The sequence below is a fragment of the Trichosurus vulpecula genome, chromosome 4 (assembly GCF_011100635.1).
Source record: "Trichosurus vulpecula isolate mTriVul1 chromosome 4, mTriVul1.pri, whole genome shotgun sequence".
NCBI lineage: Eukaryota > Metazoa > Chordata > Mammalia > Diprotodontia > Phalangeridae > Trichosurus > Trichosurus vulpecula.
In genome coordinates this window covers 126,432,039-126,452,659 of record NC_050576.1, presented here as the reverse complement: position 1 = coordinate 126,452,659, position 20,621 = coordinate 126,432,039, and the positions used below count along the sequence as shown (strand labels likewise).

Below are 20,621 nucleotides of genomic sequence, written 5' to 3'. Positions count from 1 at the left end.
CCACTAACTGTGTGATCCCTGGCAAGTCACTTAACCTCTGTGTGACTCAGTTTCCTTAACTACAAAATTGGCATAATAGTAGCACCTATGTCCCAGGTTTGTTTTGAGGATCAAATGAGATAATATTTGCAAAGGACCTGACACGTAGCAGGCACTTAATACGGCCTTGTTTCCTTCCTTCCTATAGGTCTCATAAGCACTTCTCAGTAGGGCCACTGTTTCTTGAAGCCTGCAGGAATAAAACTTTTCTTTAGATGTAGATTTGCATTTGTAGGTGGGGATTTGTTACTTCATCAAAGGAGTAGCATTTCTACTTTTTCTCTTTTTATTCCCATAATAATCCCACAAGAACCTCACATCCATCTGAATTGTAACAGGGAGGGCTTTACAAAGTCTTTTTATATATGTTATCCCACTCAATCATCACAACAATCCTGTAAGATAGGGAGAAGTAACTGTTATCATCCCTACCTTACTGATGATGCAACTGAGACTCAGAGAAATATGATAGAGAGGGAAGAATGCTATATTTGGAGCAAGAGGACTTGGATTCAAATCGAGACTCTCTAACTTACTACATATGACTGTAGACATTTTATCTCATCGTTCAGGTCCTTAGTGTCTTCATCTGTAACAAAAGAGGATTAGATCAGTTGCTCTTTAGGATCCCTTCCAGCTCTTTATCTAGCAGTTTAGAGAGGTTAGCAGGGGTGGGGAATCTTAGGCCTCAAGGCCACATGTGACCTTATAGGTCCTCAATGCAGCCTTTTCACTGAGTCCAAGTTTTACAAGTTTACAGAATAATTCCTTTTATTTGTTCTGTGAAGTTTGGATACAGTCAAAGGGCTGTCCTTGAGGACCTAGAGGGCCACATGTGGCCTCAAGGCTGCAGGTTCTCCACCCCTGAAAAGTTGCAGTTGAAAAGTAACAGGAACTTGGAGGCCCAGCCTTGCCACCTGTGAGAATATTTACCACTCTGGGTCTGTTTTCTCCCCTGCAAAGTGAAGGGGTTGAGCTAAAGGGCTTTTCATCCTTTCACTGTTGAGGAAACTGAGGCATTGGTATCAACTTTGAAAAGTACAACTAACATGTGATTGCCAAAACCAAAGTACCCAAATCCTAGAGGGATTCTTATCCTCCCTGTCCTCCTCCTCTTCCTCTCCTTCTTCACCATGATACATTCTATCTCTGGTTCACCAGTATACACAGCTACATTGGAAAGAAAGGGAAAACTAGCAGCAAACCTTGTCAACCAAACTGACAGCTCTAAGGGGTAGAAAGTCAGTAAGGCCCTGTTCTGATTTGCTCTGCATTCAACTTTTCTGGCCATGTCTTAGCACCATTTTTTCAAAGGTACGGGGATCAGTTAACATTATGTTTCTGTATGCATGTGTTGGGGGATAGAGAAGAGTGGGAAGTAGTGCTCCACAAATTCTTTTCATTCCTTCCCCAACTTACCCTTAATGGACCTGGTATGTTACATTAAAAAAATAACTGTATGGTAAGGAGTAATTTTCTCTTCTCATTCACTCAGTCCAGGCTTATCTCTCTTCAGGAGAGAGAGAGAGAGAGAGAGAGAGAGAGAGAGAGAGAGAGAGAGAGAGCAAGTGAGCTCGTGAGCTCTCTAGCTCGCACAGGAGCAACCTTTAAGAGCATCTGTCTTCTACAGCTAGCCCCTGGCTACAGTATGATATCTGCTGATTTAAGGTATGCACTTAAGGGAATTACATGAGTATAACTGCCACTGAGAAAGATTATTTGGCTGAAACAACCATAACTCCACAAACCAAACCATTCAAACGACTCATTGTATTTCTCCACTGCAATTATTTTACTTTTCGTGCCCCACTTCTCCTAGGTGGGATAAACATCCCATATCTTGGGGTACTTTTGTGCTGCTGAAACTTTTTTGAGCCTCCACCCTTCCTTTCAGCCTTCTGGGCACTTTTCCCACCATCTTTCTGGGTTGGTTTAAAGAAAGTCTCTTCGGCCCACCTACATCTCTCAAAGGCAAGGCTGTCAGCAGATGATCTCACTTTCCTTGGAAGCTCTCGGAATCTAGAAGTCAAATGAATTGGGACGGAAGACTCCAGCCCCCCACGGATCTGTGGGCTAAATTCAGTTTTATTAATTACATTCTGCCTCCGCTTCTTCTCTCCTTGGTTTTCGTGCCGCTCTGGTTTTTCCTTTTTCCTTTCGCCAGGGGTCTTGCGTGGTGGCTGTGCAACCTTAAAAGAGAAGCCACCCCAGTTGGAGTTACTGCACTGGGTGGCGAAGTAAGGGGGCACAGACGCACAGAACCGCCGCGTGCGTCTAGACAAATTTCCATGATCCCCAAAGCCCAAGATTCGAGACGCGGCCCTGGTGCTGGGAGGAGGGACTGATGGGCACCTGCAAAGCCAAACCTGTCGGGGCTCCTTCGGTTTGCACTTCAGCAAATGAGTTGTCACAGGTACGCTCGAGTCGGCACCCGGAGCTTGTGCCCAGCAACGTCCTGGGGAAACGCCCCGGCTCCAAAGGCAGTCGTCTCCCACTCTCCCATCTTTGGATTTTTTTTTACCTGAAGGATGCCGCGCTCTGGACCTGGCCCAGCGTCGTGGTTCTAATTCCTCCAATGGCAGCGGGGAAGGTGGGGGTGCGACCGGGGAACTACTAGGCAAATCTAGGAGAAAATGTTGTCTGGTATTGGTGCTATGAGACTCTCTCTCTTTTCGATCTTCGGGCGCCAGCTGCAGTTGTCGCTTCGATAGATGCACTGTTGGTAGTTGACAGTACGGGAGTCTTGGGGGAAGAGGCATTAGGCAAAGCGGAGCGGGGCTCGGACACTGGCCAACACAGGATGCTGAGTGATGCTTGGGCTGAACTCTCAGGGATTGGACAAGTGGAAACTTCTCATCTTTTGCCAAGCAGCCGGGGAGGGAGTCAGTGGAAGAAGGAGCGGACTTAGTAGCTCCCCGATAGCCTTTCCTCAAGAGGAGAGACGATGCAGGATCTGAAGTCTTTTTACTTCTCAAATGACCAGCACCGAGATACTGAGGGTGGGAGAGGCGAAAAGAAAATCCAACCTCGGGGCTTAGCTTCTTAGAGTAGTCCTCAAATATAACCTGAGCTGGGGGGACGGGGACTAGGTTCACAGGGTTTTAAAATCCATCTCGAGTCCGGAGGACTGGCGTGATTCCCTGAGTTTTGGCTAGGGACCATAACAGACTTGAGTAAAATCAGGGACTTAGAGCCTCCTTCAATCCGGGAAGGCGAGTCTTTTCTCCTCTTAAGTATTCAGAAAGTTACTCATTCGGGGACTTTTTTTTTTTTATCATTTCTTGTAGATTAAAAGAGAATGGAAATTTTAAAGATACGTTCGTACCGTCTCTGCCAGAGAGAAGGGCTTTTTTAAGTGGAAAGAGACATTTAGCCGAAGTGGAAAGTGCAATCCATTGACAATTCAGCCCAAGAACGGGTTAACTGCATCCTACTGGTTCAGTTTACATGTAAATAGAGAGCAGCTGCTCCTCTCCAGCTCCGGCAGGCCCTTTTAAGTTTTTGATTGGCTGCCAATGACATCACCGCCCGTGTTATAACATAGAGGACCCGAAGCAGCGTCGGATGAACCCTCCTTAAAGAGACAGGGCCACGCCCCCGACTCCGCCCCCTTTCGACAACCATTGGCTGCTGGCTGCTGTGAGGTGGCAGTTCGGTTTCACCTAGAACCTATTGGCCCAGACACTTATCCGTCTGCGCTTGGCCAGCCCCCTACGAACCTTACATTTACAGTGTAGCAAAAGAGAAAGTAACTATGTTGCAGCTGGAGATCAATGAAGCTAAGTGAATGGGGGTTTAATGTACAAATCGATAGCTACAGTGAAGCGCCAAATGGTGGAGGGATATACTTATTTATGAAGTAAGTGGAAGTCGCCGCCTACACGCCTAGGAGGAGAGGAGAGGAGTGGAGGTGTGGGATAGAGATGTGTTTGTGTGTGTGCGATGCGATACTCTCCTTTTTGGGGGGAAAACAAGGTAAGGTAAGAGGGCTTGGGGCTGGTGGATACGCTACTCTGTGCGCTTCCACTCTATGCGGTCCACTTGGGTTTGGGAGAAGAAAACCGAGGTTTGTTGGGGGCTTTGCGGCAGTTCTACGAGTCTAAGGCGCGCGGGTTCCTCTGAGGTGTGTGAGTGACTGGGGGGCGGGGGGGGAGGGCAGGGATTGTAGTGATATTGAGTGGAGGGGGAAGGCGCTGTTTTAAAAAAAAAAATCACCTAATCACTTCATTTACATTCTAGCCCTTTTCTGGCAGTGGCTGTAATGGGGTGGGATGGGGAACATTTTTAGTAGATTTGGAGTGCTAGACTTCGTGGTTTCATGGAAAATATATACGACCCTCTCTGCTGCAGAGATGCAGATATCTTTGATACACTATGTGCGTGTGTGAGATGCCCCGTGCATCCACGCACTATATGTGAACGTAGGGAGTAGGGGTGTGTGTGTGTGTGTGTGTGTACACACTTATTCTGTCTTTCTGGAAAGGAAGTCTATTGATGCCTGGACAAATCTTTTCAGGTAATACAATACTTTTATGCTTCCTGATGACACGAAACAGTTCTATTGCATTCTCAAATAGTACTCATTTTTCAAATACACCATAGGGGAGTAGGGGGAGTGTGAATCCTTTGGTGACATCTAAAGGTGGGTAAAGGAAATCTTAATCAGAGTCTGTATAAGATATTGTCTGTGGTGCCTATGTGTGCGTGTGTGTATACATGCTCTGATCTGGCACTGTGACATTTCATTTTTCTTTATGAGAATTCTGATAATTGTACATAAGATAACATTTCTCTATTATAAACAGGTTTTAAAGTTCTTTTTGGTGAGCCATTCCTGTTTGGCTTCTTTTCCATATGTGTACCTTAATAAAGAAAGGAGAGAAGCAGTCTGGGTTGTACAGAGCTGATGTTCTATCAAACAGGAAGGACCCTGGCTATTTGCAGACACACTACTGTGTGTCTTCAAAGCAGAGCCAATTTTGCTAACATAAAACCGCTGTTTAAAATTTTTTTTTTTCAAAATGAGGAAATCTGTTTAGGAGATCTTTATATGATCTAAAGTTCAAAAAATATGAATAGATAGCAGTACGATGTAATGTTTACTACTAAGGCTTGCTACATTCTGGTCTACTGCTGAGCTTACAGAGGCATCTCCTTTGTGTATGGGAGTTGGGGGTAGAGGACGCCAGGCAGAGGAGAAGAGAAAGAAATGAAGAAGGAACCAAAGGGGCTGGTTGAGAACAGGGGAACTAGAGGGTCATGGATCCACCAGGGTAAGATTTCCAGGCCTGACTTTGGGGCTTTGTTTTAGTGCCACACTAGTCTAGTAGTAGTGAAAATGTGAAAATTCAGATTAATGTTCAGACAAATATAGAAACATGTTCCTGTATTGTATTTTTTTCAGGGTACATTTGGCAGTTTTGGATATATTAAGTATACATGTTAGTAACAGGGTTTTTCTTAGGCTTCTTTCATTTTGCCTTGAAGAAAGTTGGCAATCCTAACCACATCTACCTAGTGGTGTATTTCTATGATCTATGCCAGTAGTTTTGATCATCTTTTTCTTTTACTTTGCAGTGGGCAAAGAAAATAGATGACAGTCTGCAATAGTAGACAGCTAGATTTCTCAGACAGTTCAAGTATACTTCTGCCTCCCAGAGGAGGGCGGGGATTAGATAACCCCAGAAGATTCCATCTAGCCCCCTCTGATTCATTGATTCTTTGTGCTTTTTAAATTCCTACTCTTAGACTCAATTTTTAAATTTCATTTTATTTTTGGTAGCCTAAATCCTGAAAAGTAGAGTTCATTTCTATTTGCATGGGATATATACTTGCCCTTAAGTGTGGAATATCAGAGTAGGTTTGGGTCAGTTTGGTTTGCATCCTGTTTGCATATATGTGAAGGAGCTGAACTCTTTGGAACTTGCATGGTAAAAGGTACTGAGGGTGACTTTCCCCAGGAAGGATATAGTGGCAAGTCCCTTTTCTCAGATCGAGGCATAGAATGCAACAGCCTGCATTTGTGATCTCTTTTGTGTCATGTGACTTTTCTTTTTTTTCCACCTTCTTTACAGATTATCTTGAGTTCTTCTTGAATTGCCAGTTTTCAGCCTCCTCATGCCTCCATCTCCTTTAGACGACAGGGTAGTAGTGGCACTATCTAGGCCAGTCCGACCTCAGGATCTCAACCTTTGTTTAGACTCTAGCTACCTTGAATCTGCCTCTTCTATCAGTGATAACCACGTAGCTGTGATTGCCACCACCGTTGTGTCTCTAAAGGCTGCGAATCTGACGTATATGCCCTCATCCACCTGCTCTGCCCGCTCCCTGAATTGTGGATGCAGCAGTGCCAGCTGCTGCACTGTGGCAACTTACGACAAGGACAATCAGGCCCAGACCCAAGCCATCGCTGCCGGCACTTCCACCAACATAGGAACCTCTACTGTCTGTCCTGCCAACCAGATGGTCAACAACAATGAAAATCTTGGCTCTTTAAGTCCATCAGGTGGAGTAAGCAGCCCCATGTTGGGGACCCCCAAGCCACTAGCCAGCATCAAAATAATCTACCCCAATGACTTGGCAAAGAAGATGACCAAATGTAGCAAAAGTCACCAACAGAGCCAGGGTCCTGTCATCATTGACTGCAGACCATTCATGGAGTACAATAAGAGCCACATCCAGGGGGCTGTCCATATTAACTGTTCTGATAAAATCAGCAGGAGGAGATTACAGCAAGGCAAGATCACAGTCTTGGACTTGATCTCCTGTAGGGAAGGCAAGGACTCTTTCAAGAGGATCTTTTCCAAAGAAATCATAGTTTATGATGAGAATACCAATGAACCTAGCCGGGTGATGCCTTCTCAACCACTTCACATAGTCCTAGAGTCACTGAAGAGAGAAGGCAAAGAGCCTCTGGTTTTAAAAGGTACTTGACCTCTTCCCCACCCCTCACCCTTAACCCTATTCCTTTTGGGAATCTGCTGTATTTTTGCTTTTATTTTGTTTTTTTTTTTTCCTTTTGGACTTAACACCAGTTCTATCCTTCTCCACGGAAACCCAATACTCTCAAACCTTGCTATCTTCTTTACCTTCCTTCCTCCAAGAGTACTACATTAAAATCCAGGGGCCTTGGGTTCTGGTCCCAACTCTGCTACTAGCTAGTTGTGTGATTTGGGGAGGGGAGTTGCTTAGCATCTCTGGGCTTCTGTTTCTGTATCTGTAAAACTGATATAATAATGACTACCCTGTTTACTTTGTTAAAGATGGTTGTAATGATGAAATGAACAAATGTATATGAAAGCGCTTATAAACTAGAAAGTGAAATCCTGCTGTAAGGTGCAGGGAGTGGTGGTGGTATTATTGTGAGAATCTTCATATCGTTTCTGACATGTTATTGGAGCTGGAGCTGGAGGAGGAAGGAATTAACAGCGACAACAACAAACCAATGCCAAGTTTTCAAACAAATACCTCTGTCTGAAGGATGATCTCTCCCCATCACTTCCCCACCTCAACATGTGTTGTCTGCTTTGGAGAGAAAGGTTTAAACATAAAGCAACTTTTTAGCTTTTCCCTACATTTCATTGTAGTCTAGAAAAGCTTCTTTACAGATAATTTCTTAAAATATGCCTATATCTTTACTAAAGCTTTGAAGGGATAATAAGTCCTTTTACAATAATATGGTTCTGTCTCATCTTAGTTCTTTCCTAGATGTGAAAAAGTGGGTTGTCTCTCCATAACACCCTGAACTCATCAATGCTGGAAAGGCAAGAAACTTCAGGTCCCTGGAGTCTTTCACAACCTGGGCAATATTGTTCCCTACAAGGATATTCCAGCGTCCCCTCACACCTTGCTTTAGATTACTTTAAGGCAAAGCACCAGGCTTCCCGTTGCCCCTAAGACTGTTGAATATCTTCCCAATTGCTTTCATTACCAAGTCAGCACTTCGATGATGCTTAAATTAAACTTAATCTCTTTTGTGTCACTCTGTGTCCTTGTTGCACTCATACCATTCTCTTTCTACCTTGCCCATGGAGGAAAAGATATAGTGTTCCTGCCCCATTTCAGTTGAATGTTGATAGATTTTAGAGCTCTGACCTGTAACCAGCCTCTAGAAATATGTTGACCAAAGGTGGTGGGTCTATTCATTGGGTAATCTGCTTATGAAGATTACCAGTGCTCATTTTGCTAAAGCAAATTGGGTCTTTTTTGCATGTCTAGTTGGATGTAGTTTCTCGTTTGCTATTCCCTTCCATTTCCACTCCTACCCCTATATATCTTCTATTAACTGGGGAAAATGAAGTTCTTTTTTTTCTAGTTATTCTCCCCCTTCCCCCTTCAACCCCTAAGTTACTCTCTTTGCATATAGACACCTGGAAAGTCCCATTCTTCTAAGATCTACTGGGCTGTGATGTGAATCAGTGAAAGAGATGTTTTTCACAATGATGCTGTAAGGCCAAGATTTCTACTTCTCTAGCTGTTGTGGGCTATAACTATGTTCATTTTTTAATTTGTCTCATGACATGTTTAATATATATATATATATCATACATGCTTCCATATATACATGCATGCATATATATTGTCTATATATATTTATTTATTCATACACATAAACACAAAAACACTTAGGGAGTAGAGGGACTTCTTCACATATTTCCTCAACAACTTTTTGGTGTCTTGGGGAGGGAAGAGAAAGGGAAGCAACAGCCATCATCTGCCTAATGATCTTGTCTTTTTTCTTCTGTAGGCTAGGCTCTTAAGCATGTCTGTTTGGGGATTCATAACTAAGGAAGGGAATAAATGAACCAAATTCTGATAACCCCTGGAACTGAATCATGGTGGTAATTAGGAAGAGTTGTAGAAATAATCCTCTGGTCTGCATAGAGCTGTGGTTGGCTATGGACGTAGGTTATAAATCACTGGGCAATGAGTCCTCCTAATGCAACCCCAGGAGTTACCCTGATGCCTTATTATCTATCTATGCTTCCGAGACTCTGGGCAGCCTGGCCTTGTTCCTCAGTGATGAGATAGTGAGACTTCCTCAGCGGGGCGGGACCCATTGCTGACTTCACCACTGGGCGCCCTGGTTGGGTCCTGCTCAAGGCCAGACATTTTCGGATTGGCGAGAAGCAGCGACAGTCGGGCTTAGAAGACGTGCAGCGGTAGAGGTCGGCTTATATGTGGCTTTTTCTTTAGATATCCTGTGGACTTGAGTGAAATCTATAACATAGTGAGGGAAGGGATATTAGGAGCATTTATCTTGGTTTTTTTTTTTTTGAGAGGGAATGTAAGGAAGATTATTTCTTCACGGGTCTGGTCTGAAATTGGGTTGATAATAAGACTGATCAAGGGAAAGAATTCATTTTGGGAATATTCACAGTTCTTTGGGGGTATATAGAGTGGATAAGAAATGGGTTTCTTTATGTATCCTTGACACCAAAGAGAAGGTGGAAATTTCTTAAAATAACAGTCAACGACTTTACCTAGAGGGTCTCCTGAAGTGCCCTTGCTTGGGGTCAAGCATGTTCATTTGCCATTGCTGTTCTACAGAGTTTGCATTTAGGAAAGCCAGCCCTTTGGTGGTCTAGGATTTTATTATGTAGAGTAGTAGTGGTGCCATTTTGAAGGAGGTAATTCTTTTCTTTTTTTGGCAGAGTAGCTTGGGGGTGGGGTTAGTGTCAAGAAGTTAAGCATAGGGAGGAGGTTGGATGGGTTAAAATATACCATACGGTAGAATCTCTAAATCTTCTTTCATTTATTTTGAGAGATTTCTCTTGCTCCATGTAATCCAGTTTAATTTATGGCCAGCCCATCTGATCCTCAGTTTTATGTTTGTAAACACTGGTTGCTACCCTCACTGTCCAAGTTTTATGTCCCCCTGTTTCAGCGCCATGTTCTCCATTTTTGGCGCTGCCTGTCAAGTGAGAAGCTACGCTGTTACCATTTTAGTAAGGCAGTGTCAGGTTGGGAAGAAACTGATCAGAGAAGCTGGAGCCCCTGGGATTAGGTTACTGTTCTAGTTTACAATCCCACTGGTTAATGACCTATGTCTGAAACTGTCTTTGATTCTCATCTTCTTCAGAGAGGAAAATGGCATCAGATGTGGGCTCCTTTCCTACCTGGCAAGAAAATGATGAAAAGGAAAAAAAAGAAATGTATATACATATATTCACATTATACATTATACATAACATATACATCTCTATACATATATAAATAGATGTATATATGTATGTATGTATAGAGATGTGTATGTGTGTGTGCATATATATACATGTGTGTGTATGTATGTGTGTGTATATATATATATATGTATGTATATATATATATATTTATGGAGAGAGAAAGAGAGAGCATGAGAGTTCGAGTACCTACTCAGCCCTTGTGAGAGCAGATTTCTAATATGGTTTAACTGAATCCTGGTGAAGGCATGAGAGCCCTGAGAAGGCAGAACTGGGTCTCTGTTAGCCCTTTCTCTGAATCTGCAAAGGTTAAATAAAGGAGTGCGTTAACTTTCCATCATGTTTAAAAGCCTACTTTTTTTTTAAACAAAGCAAGATTCACAGGAACATCTGCCAACTTAAGGAGTCAAAAGCAATGCCTTCATTTTCCTTAAAAGAAAAAAAAAGTCTAAAGAATGGAAGCAGAGAGTTTATTCATATCACTTTTTTTTTAAAAAAAATCCCTTTTTAAACTGAGGAACCCCCATTGTGGTTGGCAAGATATCAGGCATGCTGGAGAAATCTCCTCTCTTTAAGGAGAGTGGGAGGATTTGGAGCGATTTTTAAAAATGCCTCTTTGGAATCTTCTCTTTCAATGTCTACATTTCACAGCTCGCCTATTTCTCCTTGTATTATCTCAAACTGGGAATACTCTACTATCTGACAGGCTTGTCAAGGGACCTGATGCATTTTATTGGACTATGGAGACAAAGGTAAAAGTGGGGAGAGAGCCCAGAAAGTTTGTACATGAAAGAATTCTATGACACCAAGTCAAAACCTCTTTTTTAGAAAACTCTCGATGGTGCCTCCTGGGACATGAGTTTACATATGATAAGTGTTTCTACAGTAAAAGAGGTACTGAAAGGAGAGCTTTACAAAGACCTTTAGGAGTTTGGTGACCCCAATGACTTTAGCCAGTAAAGGAAGAAGTGATGATGAAAATATCCCAATTTTCTTAAATTTGTCTTGTTAGTGGTTCAAATACCACCTTCCTACCTGCGGAAGATGTTAGGGAGATTTGAAAACAAGAAAGAAAGAAACAAAAAGGGATAACATAAAATGCTTTTCCTTTTGTAAAATTTCTTACTGTTAAAATTCTTATCTTGGCCTCCAGATGTGTTCTGAACATGCTGGGCTGATCTAACAGAAGTAAAGGGGGATAGTTAAAATACATCTGGCTCTTGTTCCAAAGGAGGGAAAATACTTTGCTGGGGAGATGTGTGTGTGTGTGTGTGTGTGTGTGTGTGTGTGTATGTACAAATGAACTCGTTGCTATGACCTAAAAATAACTAAGTGACTGCTAACTAATTTAAGTAGCATACAATTGGAGCTCCAAGTAATTACAAAAGCATGTTGGGCCAAGAGGCCTGAGTGATTTGGGCATATCTTAGAATTATTTATTTATAATGGGATTTGTAAAAAATGTGATTATAACTCCATCCAGCTGATGTCACACGGGTAAATAATGAGAGTATAAGGCTATAAAGCTTTACTTTTCTGGCCCCTTGTCAGGCTGATGTATTTTTTGGTTTGTGCTTTAGGAAAAATGCTCACATACACACACACACACACACACACACACACACACACACACACACTCTTGCAATCCAACTACAAAAGTTGGCGGGGGGAGGGGGAATGAATTGAGAGCAGGAAGAATGGGCCCATGTAGCATTATGAAGGTTGAAAGAAATGAGAACTTTGCTTTAATTTGGATGAAGCAAGGGACTAGCCTGCCTTTCATTGAGGGAAGGGTTTAGGGGGAGGGAAATCTGGAAATATATCCTGCTACTTGCCGCCGTATACCTTGTTGATGGTTTTAGCATCTCACTTTCTTTCAGTTTAAACTGATAAACTATATCTGTTTTTTTCCCCTCCCCTCAATAACTGAGGAAGAAGCTGTTCCCTTTTCACCTATCCTTCCAACCTTCTACACAATCATCTGTCTGGGGCTACTTCTTTATCCTGTCTTATCATTCTAAGACCTTTGGAAGTGAGTTAATACCTCTTCTCCCAGCGACTCTAGTTAGTTTTTTTAACTTGCTTTTGTTGTTTTGTTGTTTTTTGGTATTCGATGTATATTAAATCATAATTAAATACTGACTTCACTTGGAGATTTATTTAGTTTTTACTTTTCTCCAGTTTTTTCTCCAGTTGTTTTCACTCCAGAATGAATATGGGAAGAATCTATGTCCTGGCTTGATACCGTTCTCAGCAAATCTTCATTAATCTCTGGGATTCTCACTTTCACTTACAAAAATTGGTGCCTTATCCAGATGTACATGAAAATTGGAATTTAATTGGAATTTGGATCTAACATTTCTCATTTTCTCCAGGATACTTGTTCCTTAGAGTGAAATAGTACTCTAATTGAGGCTGCTTATGTGTTTGTCTGGGAGTCATGAAGAAAGGGAGAATGATTTGAAAGCGATTGAAAGGCAATGATTACTTAAGTTTTAGTATTTTCTTTTCTTTCAACTTTCAGATACTTGAAGCCTGGGGTATCTTTTGGTCCAGGGCGAAGAATGGTCAGGAAGCTACTATAGCTCCACCTCACTCCTTGTCTTCCTCCACAGGGTTGGAGATATATTGGAGGAATATAGACCTACATCTAAGCAAGGAAGGTAGGAGGAAGGCTAAGATATAGTGAGATAGATGGGGCCACTGAGTAAACACTAGCTCTCCTCATCCCCCAACCCCTGCTAATGGCAGATGGCCAGCTTTTGGTTTAGCTTAACTCATTGCCTGCCAGAATTGTTACTGAGGGCAACAGCAGGTTGCTAATTCAAATCAGGGGGAAAATTATCCACATAAAACAATTCACTTAATTTTCTTCTCTGCATATATAGGGTGTACAAGGAGAGGGAGATTTTGAGGGAAACATTGCGAGTCTGGTACGAGGACCTTTTGGTACTCTAGGCAGACACGAAATGATCATGGAGGTCAAGTGTAAATTTTGCTTGCTAATGAATCGCCTCCTTTGACAGGATCAAGCACATGACTTCAGAGGGAAGAAGTGATTTATTAGCCTGGGGTAGATGCTAGGTTAGTGGCATTTCTTATCTTCTGCTAGAATCAAACAGGTTGTGAAGTTTGCTGGAGACAGTTTCTTGAGTACAGTGTTTTATTTCACATAGAATTTGGTTCCTGCCAACTAGGCAGCTTTCTTAAATGTGCTATTTTTTTGGATGGGGGTGGTTTTGGAACCCCAGAGTGACATACAAGCGGGGAATATGATGGAATACTGATATATAGAATGAATTGCACTTTAGACCGTTTACAGATGTTGTACTCTCTTCAGGCCATTGTATTTTGGGGTTTCCTAACTTTTCACAGAGATTTGATGTTGGGGGTAGAGTAAGTATTTTTAACCTTCTGGGAGGTCATTTCTTCCATTTTGTTCCTCAAATTCTTGCATCAGGAATGGTGGTTAAAATTTTGATGGAGTGAGGAGGGTGGTGGGTGTCAAAAGTGTATTGTTGTTTGCATTTCATTGGAATTTTCAAGTCCCAATTAAAAGACAGTAGATTCAAGAGACCTAGATTCAAATTCATTATTATTTGTTATTTGTAGATTTCACTGGCCATTCACAATAGATCAGACCCCTGTATGCAAGGATATTAAGTTTTTTTCATAGAATGAGGAGCTGTAAAATGTCTAAGAGAAATGAACATAAATGCCTGGCTGGTGCCAGGGCTTTCTTAATAGTAATGTTGACAGCATAAAGTCTCCCAAGTTACAGTTACTCTTGATACTGGTTCATATGAAGAGTAGGTGCTTGTTGACTAATTGCTCCACCAGCCCACTTTAGAGCAGTTAATGTGATAGCTATTCTCCCAAGGTTCTGCCCTCGGTCATCTTCTCCTCTTTTTATGAGCTATCTCCCTTAGTCATTACATGTGACAAAAATGATGCCCACATTTATTTCTCTCCCTTTCCTTCCTCTTTCTCCATCTCTGTCTGTTTCTGTCTTTGTCTGTCTCTTCTCCTCTTCTTCCTCCTTGATTCCCCACCCCAGCTCTACTTGAATGAACCTCTGGAATTTCAAACCCACCTTGTCCAACACTTAACTTAACCCCCTCCCCCCACCCCACATACGTCTTCTTCTTGTTGATTACCTTACTTGTATTAAAGGAATCAACATTCTCCCAATTAACTATGCTTGAAACCTTTCCCCCCTTTATTTCCACATCCTTTTGATTGATACGCCCTTTCCATTTTGCTACAATGTATCTACCACATAGCATCAAGAGACAGGTAACTAGGATCAATCATATTGATCAGCAAGCATTTATTAGGCACCAACTATATGCCAGGTACTGTGCAAGGTGCTGGGGCTACAAACAAAAATAATGAAACAATACCTACTTGCAAGGAGTTTATATTCTAATAGAAGACACAAAATGAATATTTATAGGTATATGAAGAATAAATGTAGGGAGAATGAAGGTAGCTTAAGAGGAAGGGAACTAGCAGTTGAGGGGATCAGGAAAGGCTTCATGTTGAAGGTATATTGGAGGACTAGACACCATGCTGTCTCAGGATGATACCACGGAAAAATGGAGACTTAATCTGGGTTGATGGAATATGATTGGGGAGAGTAAACACAATTCATGAAGAATTGTCACATAGAAGATTGTTCTACTTGGGCCCAGAGGATAGAACTAGGAGCAATGGATGGAAGCTGTTGAGATTCAGGTTGAGTTTCTATGTAAGTATACATTTTCTAAGAATTTGAGCTATCCATAAGTGTAATGGACCTCCTGGGACATTAGTACATTTTCTTCTTGTCAGAGGTCTTCAGGCATTGTTTGGATGACCTCACGTATTGGTGATGTCGTGAAAGGAAATCCTGTTCAGATACAAGTTGAACCAGCAAACTTCTGAGTTTTCAACTCTAACATTCTGTCCCTTCTTTTTTTTCCCACTGCTATCAACCTTGTGCAACTATCAGGAGTCCAACAACTACCTGGACTAATTGAAAATAGCTCCTTTAAGTCAACTCCCTGTGCCATATTTCTTCTTCTTCTAATTTATTCTTTGCTTTAATCACTTTAAAAGCATAGTGACGTTGGTGATTGCACTTCATGCTCAAAGCCTTTCAATGGTTTCCAATCACCTGCTGAATTTTTAAAACTGGGATTTAAGACCAGCCCTATACAATCTGTAGCAGTCTGCTTTTTACAACCTCATCTTATCCTTCTCCTTTTCACATAGTGTATGGTCCTGTCACGCTGAACTGCACATTTCATAGAGCAAGATTCACATTATTCTCTGCATTTTGAATGTATTCCTCTCCTCACACCAATCTCTGGCAATTTCAATCCTGAACATCCTTTTTACACCCAGTTCAAATGCTACCTATTTCATGAAACTTTTTCTAAATTTGCTCCCCTTCCTGCTAGATGGAAATTGTATTTTCCCATTCTATGGAGCATGCTTATCATCTTCTATTTTGTATTAGTTATTCATGTACAAGTCTTATTTATAGTAAGTTCCCTGAAGGCAGGGATTATGTGTTATTTATCTTTGTGGTGTACCTCTAGCACGTTGTTTTAGATGGAGTCTCATGCTGCTTAAACATTTTTCAGTTGAATTAGGGTTGGTTGGCCCTCCCCTTTCAGTTCTGAATTTTAACTTGGGTCATTATTTTTGCTGGAATGTCAGTGACCTGTTATACTTCTTCCTTGGAGACCCACAACCAAAAGATATCATTATGTTCCTGTTTGCTTTCTCTTTCATTTTTTTTTTGTTCCCCCTAGCATTGAGTCCATACCGATCTTATTTAAGAAGTGGGTCATGACCTGGATATGATGCTGTCCTCTGAGGTTCATGTTTGCATAGAGTTTTTATCTTCCCTTTTAAGAAGCATGCCCTTATTCTGTGCTCACACCTTCAAAAAGTCATACACTTTTCTTTACTAGGCATTGTACTAAACTAAAACTTCAGGTGGTTTCAAGTTAAAAGCTTATCTATGGAGAAGAAAGAGCATCAATAAGTCTCTTGTGTCATATGGTGAAAGCTTATTATTTGGACTCATTCAGAATCTTTGATTATTCGCCATAGACCATCTGTGAGAGGAGGTTAGTGTTAAGCAACATTTATGTGAATGTGATTACAGAGACAAGGGCGAGGTGGTTACTAAGCAGGATTAAAAAAAAAAAACTAATACTAGCCTTATTTATATTTAATGTTCTAATTACAGGTGACTTTTGATCTCAGAGAAATGGCCATAAGGTGGAAAGCATATACTGACTCTGGAGTCAGAGGATTCTAATTTAAATTCTGCCTCTGATGTTGATTACTTGTTTGACCTTGGGCAAGTCACTTAATGTCCTTTGTCCTCAGTTTTTCTCATCTGAAAATGAGGGAGTTGAACATGATCGTCTGTAAAATCATTTCATGATTTAACTCGCTATTTTAAAAAGTAATGGAGAAATGTAACAGAATTGGTATCACCTTCATTTTAAAATATTCTCCACTTCAATTATTTGCATTTGCTTTTTTTTCTCACCTCAACAACAACTCTAAATTAGTCAAGTTTTAATATACTCATTCAGTTTTTTCCTTTTGGGGATTCTAATCAATACATTTTCTTCCCATGGTCTAAAGTCTGTCATCAGATTTCTACAGGTGTCTGACAGCCTTCCTCAATCTAGAGCCCACGAGAAGATTCTTACTGTCATTCTTTCATGTCTGCATCATCTTTCATTACTTAGAACTTGGCAAACCAATTCTCTGTTTGCTTGCAATGGGGAATTTGTTTATCCTTTTTAAAGGAAAGGATCTTTGAGTCTGCATCTCAGTTAAAGAAATATGTGTATGCCTTGCATTATTATAGAGAAAAGCTATCAGTCCATGATATGCGTCTGACAATGTGGGTGGGCTCTTAGGGGTAGTCAAAAGGTCTGCATTTATTTTGCAGGATTTTAATTATTACATTTATGGTAAGCTTTGGAAACTTCAAAAACTTGAATTTAAGAGACAAACCCCCCTCTGATTCTTTTAAAACTATACATTATTTTGTTCTTAGTTTATTTGTTTTGCTCATTTTAGATCTAGACTTGCATGGAACTTTGGAGATTGTGTGTCCGGTCCCTTCAGCTCACAGATGGGGAAAGTGTTATAGGTAATAAATAGTAAAGCAATACTTTGAACCCAGGTCCTCTGCTTACAAATCTAGGTCTCTTTCCAAGTGACTGCACCAATCCCCTATTCAATGCTGTTAACTCTAGTTTTAAATATACCTGCTTGGCATTTAAAGCTATTCAGCATCTGTCCCCATTCTACCTTTCAAGCATTATTAAATACTATCACCCTTCATATACAGTATGGTCCAGCCAAAGTGACTTCCTTACTGTCCTCACACATGACTCTTTCTCTCCCATCTCTGTGCCTTGGCATGGGTTGTCCCCCATGCCTAGAATGTATTTTGTTCTCCTTCTGCCTTTGGAGTCCGTAGCTATGTTCTATATGAAACCTTTCCTGATTCTTCCCTTTTTACCCCCAAGAAGCTAATGTCTTTCACCAAAATTAAATATTTTGGAAATTTTACATGTACTTATATGCACATATATCTTGTTGTAATTGTTGGTAGGGCAAGGGTTGTTTTGTTTTTTGTATGCTCGCTAGCATAGTACTTGGCACATAGTAGGACCGTCCTGTTTTGTGCCCTCACCAGCCCTGCGGGGATAAGGCACGTGCACTACATCTATTAAAAACCCTCAACACATATGTCTTTTACAGATAGCAATATTGAGACTCAGTTTGTTAGGCTTTCCTATGGTCATACAACTAACATATGACAGTCTCAATTAATAAATTAAATATCTCCTATAATTTGAGGTCATATTATTTTATACCACAGGGTGAAGAAAACAGTCACCATTTTATTTTGTAAGTTTAGATTCGTCGACGAGTCTATAATCTCACTGACATGAGCACTCTGTCCACTAAGAGGCTATAGCTTATCTATGCCATCCCATCCTGTGTGATTTCTTATCGATGTACTTCTATAAATCTCTCAACACATGGTAGGTTCTCCTCAGTGTCATATACTCTTAGAACATCAGAGGTCACCTAGTATACCCTTTTACCTGGACAATGGTAGGTCTTCCTCAGGGTCATATAATTTTAGGAACTCAGAAGTCACCTAGTATAACCTTTTACCCTGGATGAGAATCTTCTCTGTGATATACACCTGACTTGTCAACCTAGCTTTTACTGAAGACTTCTTTTAAAATGTCTTGGTTACTGTTATAGTTATCTTGTGTAAGATGTCCTCTAATCTCTTCCCACATACACATGCTTCCTTTGGTCACACAATTCTATATTTTCTACCCATGGGTTCTTCATCCTCGTTGGCACTGCGAGCTGTTGCTCAGCCAAACCCTGCCATTTGTTCCTATGGGCAGGCCTAGGCCCAGGAGAGATGGAAGAAAGAGAAAGAGAGAAGTGGGCAATTGAGAGATAGTAAAGGATACATGGGGAGGGGAGTGATGAAATTTTGTTATGATTCAGTCATTTTTCAGTTGTGTCCAACTCTTCATGACCCCACTTGGGGTTTTCTTGGCAAAGACACTGGAGTGGTTTGCCATTTCCTTCTTGAGCTCATTTTACAGATGAGGAAACTGAGGCAGCAAGCAGGGTTAAGTGACTTGCCCAAGGTTACACAGCTAATAAGTTTCTGAGGCCAGATTTGAACTCAGGAAGATGAGTCTTCCTGATTCCACACCCAGCACTCTACCCACTGCACTGCCTGGCTGCTCAGTGGTGGAATCCTAACAGTATTGCCTCCAATGCTACAGTTGGCTGCTACAATCTGAATTATCCTTGTGAGTTTCATGATCACAGTAAATTTATTTACTGTCATTATTCACTACAATTTCTCAATGTCACTTGAACAAAGATTCGTTGAATACTAGTCATATACAAAAAACTTCTAGATACTGGGAATAGAAAGATGGACAGAAAGCAGGTCTTGCCTACAAGGAGCTTACATTGGAATTAGGATTGTGGTGGGGAAAGAGATGTATACAAATTACCATCATGTAAGGAACTGCAAAAGAGAGGCCCAGGAAAAGTGCTATTAAAAATGTTCAGGACAAAGAGCTTACCGTTATTCAGATGAGGGAATCTGGGAAGGCTTCATAAAGAGAAGGCAATGAAGGTGGGTATTAAAGGAAGCTAGGGACTTTTTACTGACAGAATGGGGACCAGTAGCAGGGAAATACTTTGTAGGCATGGTTGGGGGTAGGGAAGGGAGTATGTGTGTAGAGTGAGCCAAGGCTCTGTGACAAGAGAAGACAAAATGACAAAGGAGGAAGAATTTCCAGTCTGAGTGACTAGAACATAGAGTATGTGGTGAGGAGTAGTATGTTAAGGCTGGAAAGGTGGGTTGAATTGTGGAGGACCTTGAATTGTTAGGACCTCAGGAATTTTATTGAGGAGGCAATGGAGAGCCAAATAAAGCTTTAGATTTGAGGATTGACAAGATTGAAGTAGCGTATTAAGGAAGTTATTCTGGCAGCAAAGTGAGGGAGAGATTAAAAGAGAGATTACCTGGATTCTTTGACATACATCAGAAGCAGTAGGGACTGGAATGGAGAATGTCCTCAGTGTTATGGGAAAGGCATGTCTTACCTAAACTTTGTATCTCCCTACTATGTTTGTGACAGTGCTCCACGCATAGGTGTTTAATGATAAATGTTTTAGTGGAAAGGCCATAGAAAATCTAGACATGATATAAAAGAGGCTCTGTGGTACTGCAGAAAGAATACCGGATTTGGAGATGGAGGAGCTGGCTTTGAATCTTGACTCTGCTTTTTCTTTTTTCTTCCCTAGTTATGGGGCTGCTGAGGTCACTTTCCAACTCTGTTATTTTTATGAAATTTCATGAAAAGGTGGTGATAATCTCCTTTGATGTCAATCACAAAGGTCAGGCATTACTAACTTCTCTTAGTGATGTGGAGAAGTCAAGGTGATGGATCTACTATAAGGAGGATCCTCCCGAAAAAATCTTAGAAGGGTTCACCTTAGAAGAGATGACATGATTAAAGCCTATAATCTCTTTAATGATATGATAGGGACTGGGAGCTAGGAGGCACCCATTTATGCATGAAAGGGAATTTTAGGGCAAAATAAGAGGAAGTAGGAATTTGCACAGTGGGTAGTGAATATATGAAATTCATTGTAACAGAGGCTGAAACTGAATGCCTAAAAAATAAAATAAAATAAAAGATTTAAAGACATGAATGGGTAATTCTACAGCTAGTTATTCTCCTTGTACATTTTTAAGTTCAGTGGCTTGTTCTAAACCACTACAAAAAAAATGGAAATATTAGTATAGTGAGGAGGGACTCA

The 20,621-nt window shown here is 41.1% G+C and overlaps 1 protein-coding gene across 2 annotated transcripts in view; it reads left to right on the top strand.

Annotated features, from left to right (window-relative positions):
• Positions 1 to 2,402: 2,402 nt before the first annotated feature.
• Positions 2,403 to 20,621, top strand: part of DUSP10 (dual specificity phosphatase 10) — a 49,297-nt gene continuing 31,078 nt past the window's right edge. The window contains exons 1-2 of one of the 2 annotated variants that reach the window (XM_036756325.1): positions 2,403 to 2,452; positions 6,114 to 6,964. In XM_036756325.1, coding sequence (XP_036612220.1) covers positions 6,157 to 6,964 — 808 coding nt within the window. In that variant the 5' untranslated portion in view covers positions 2,403 to 2,452; positions 6,114 to 6,156. Of the gene's footprint in view, positions 2,453 to 3,722; positions 3,899 to 6,113; positions 6,965 to 20,621 lie in introns of those variants that run through there. The other variant, XM_036756324.1, reaches the window with a different exon arrangement.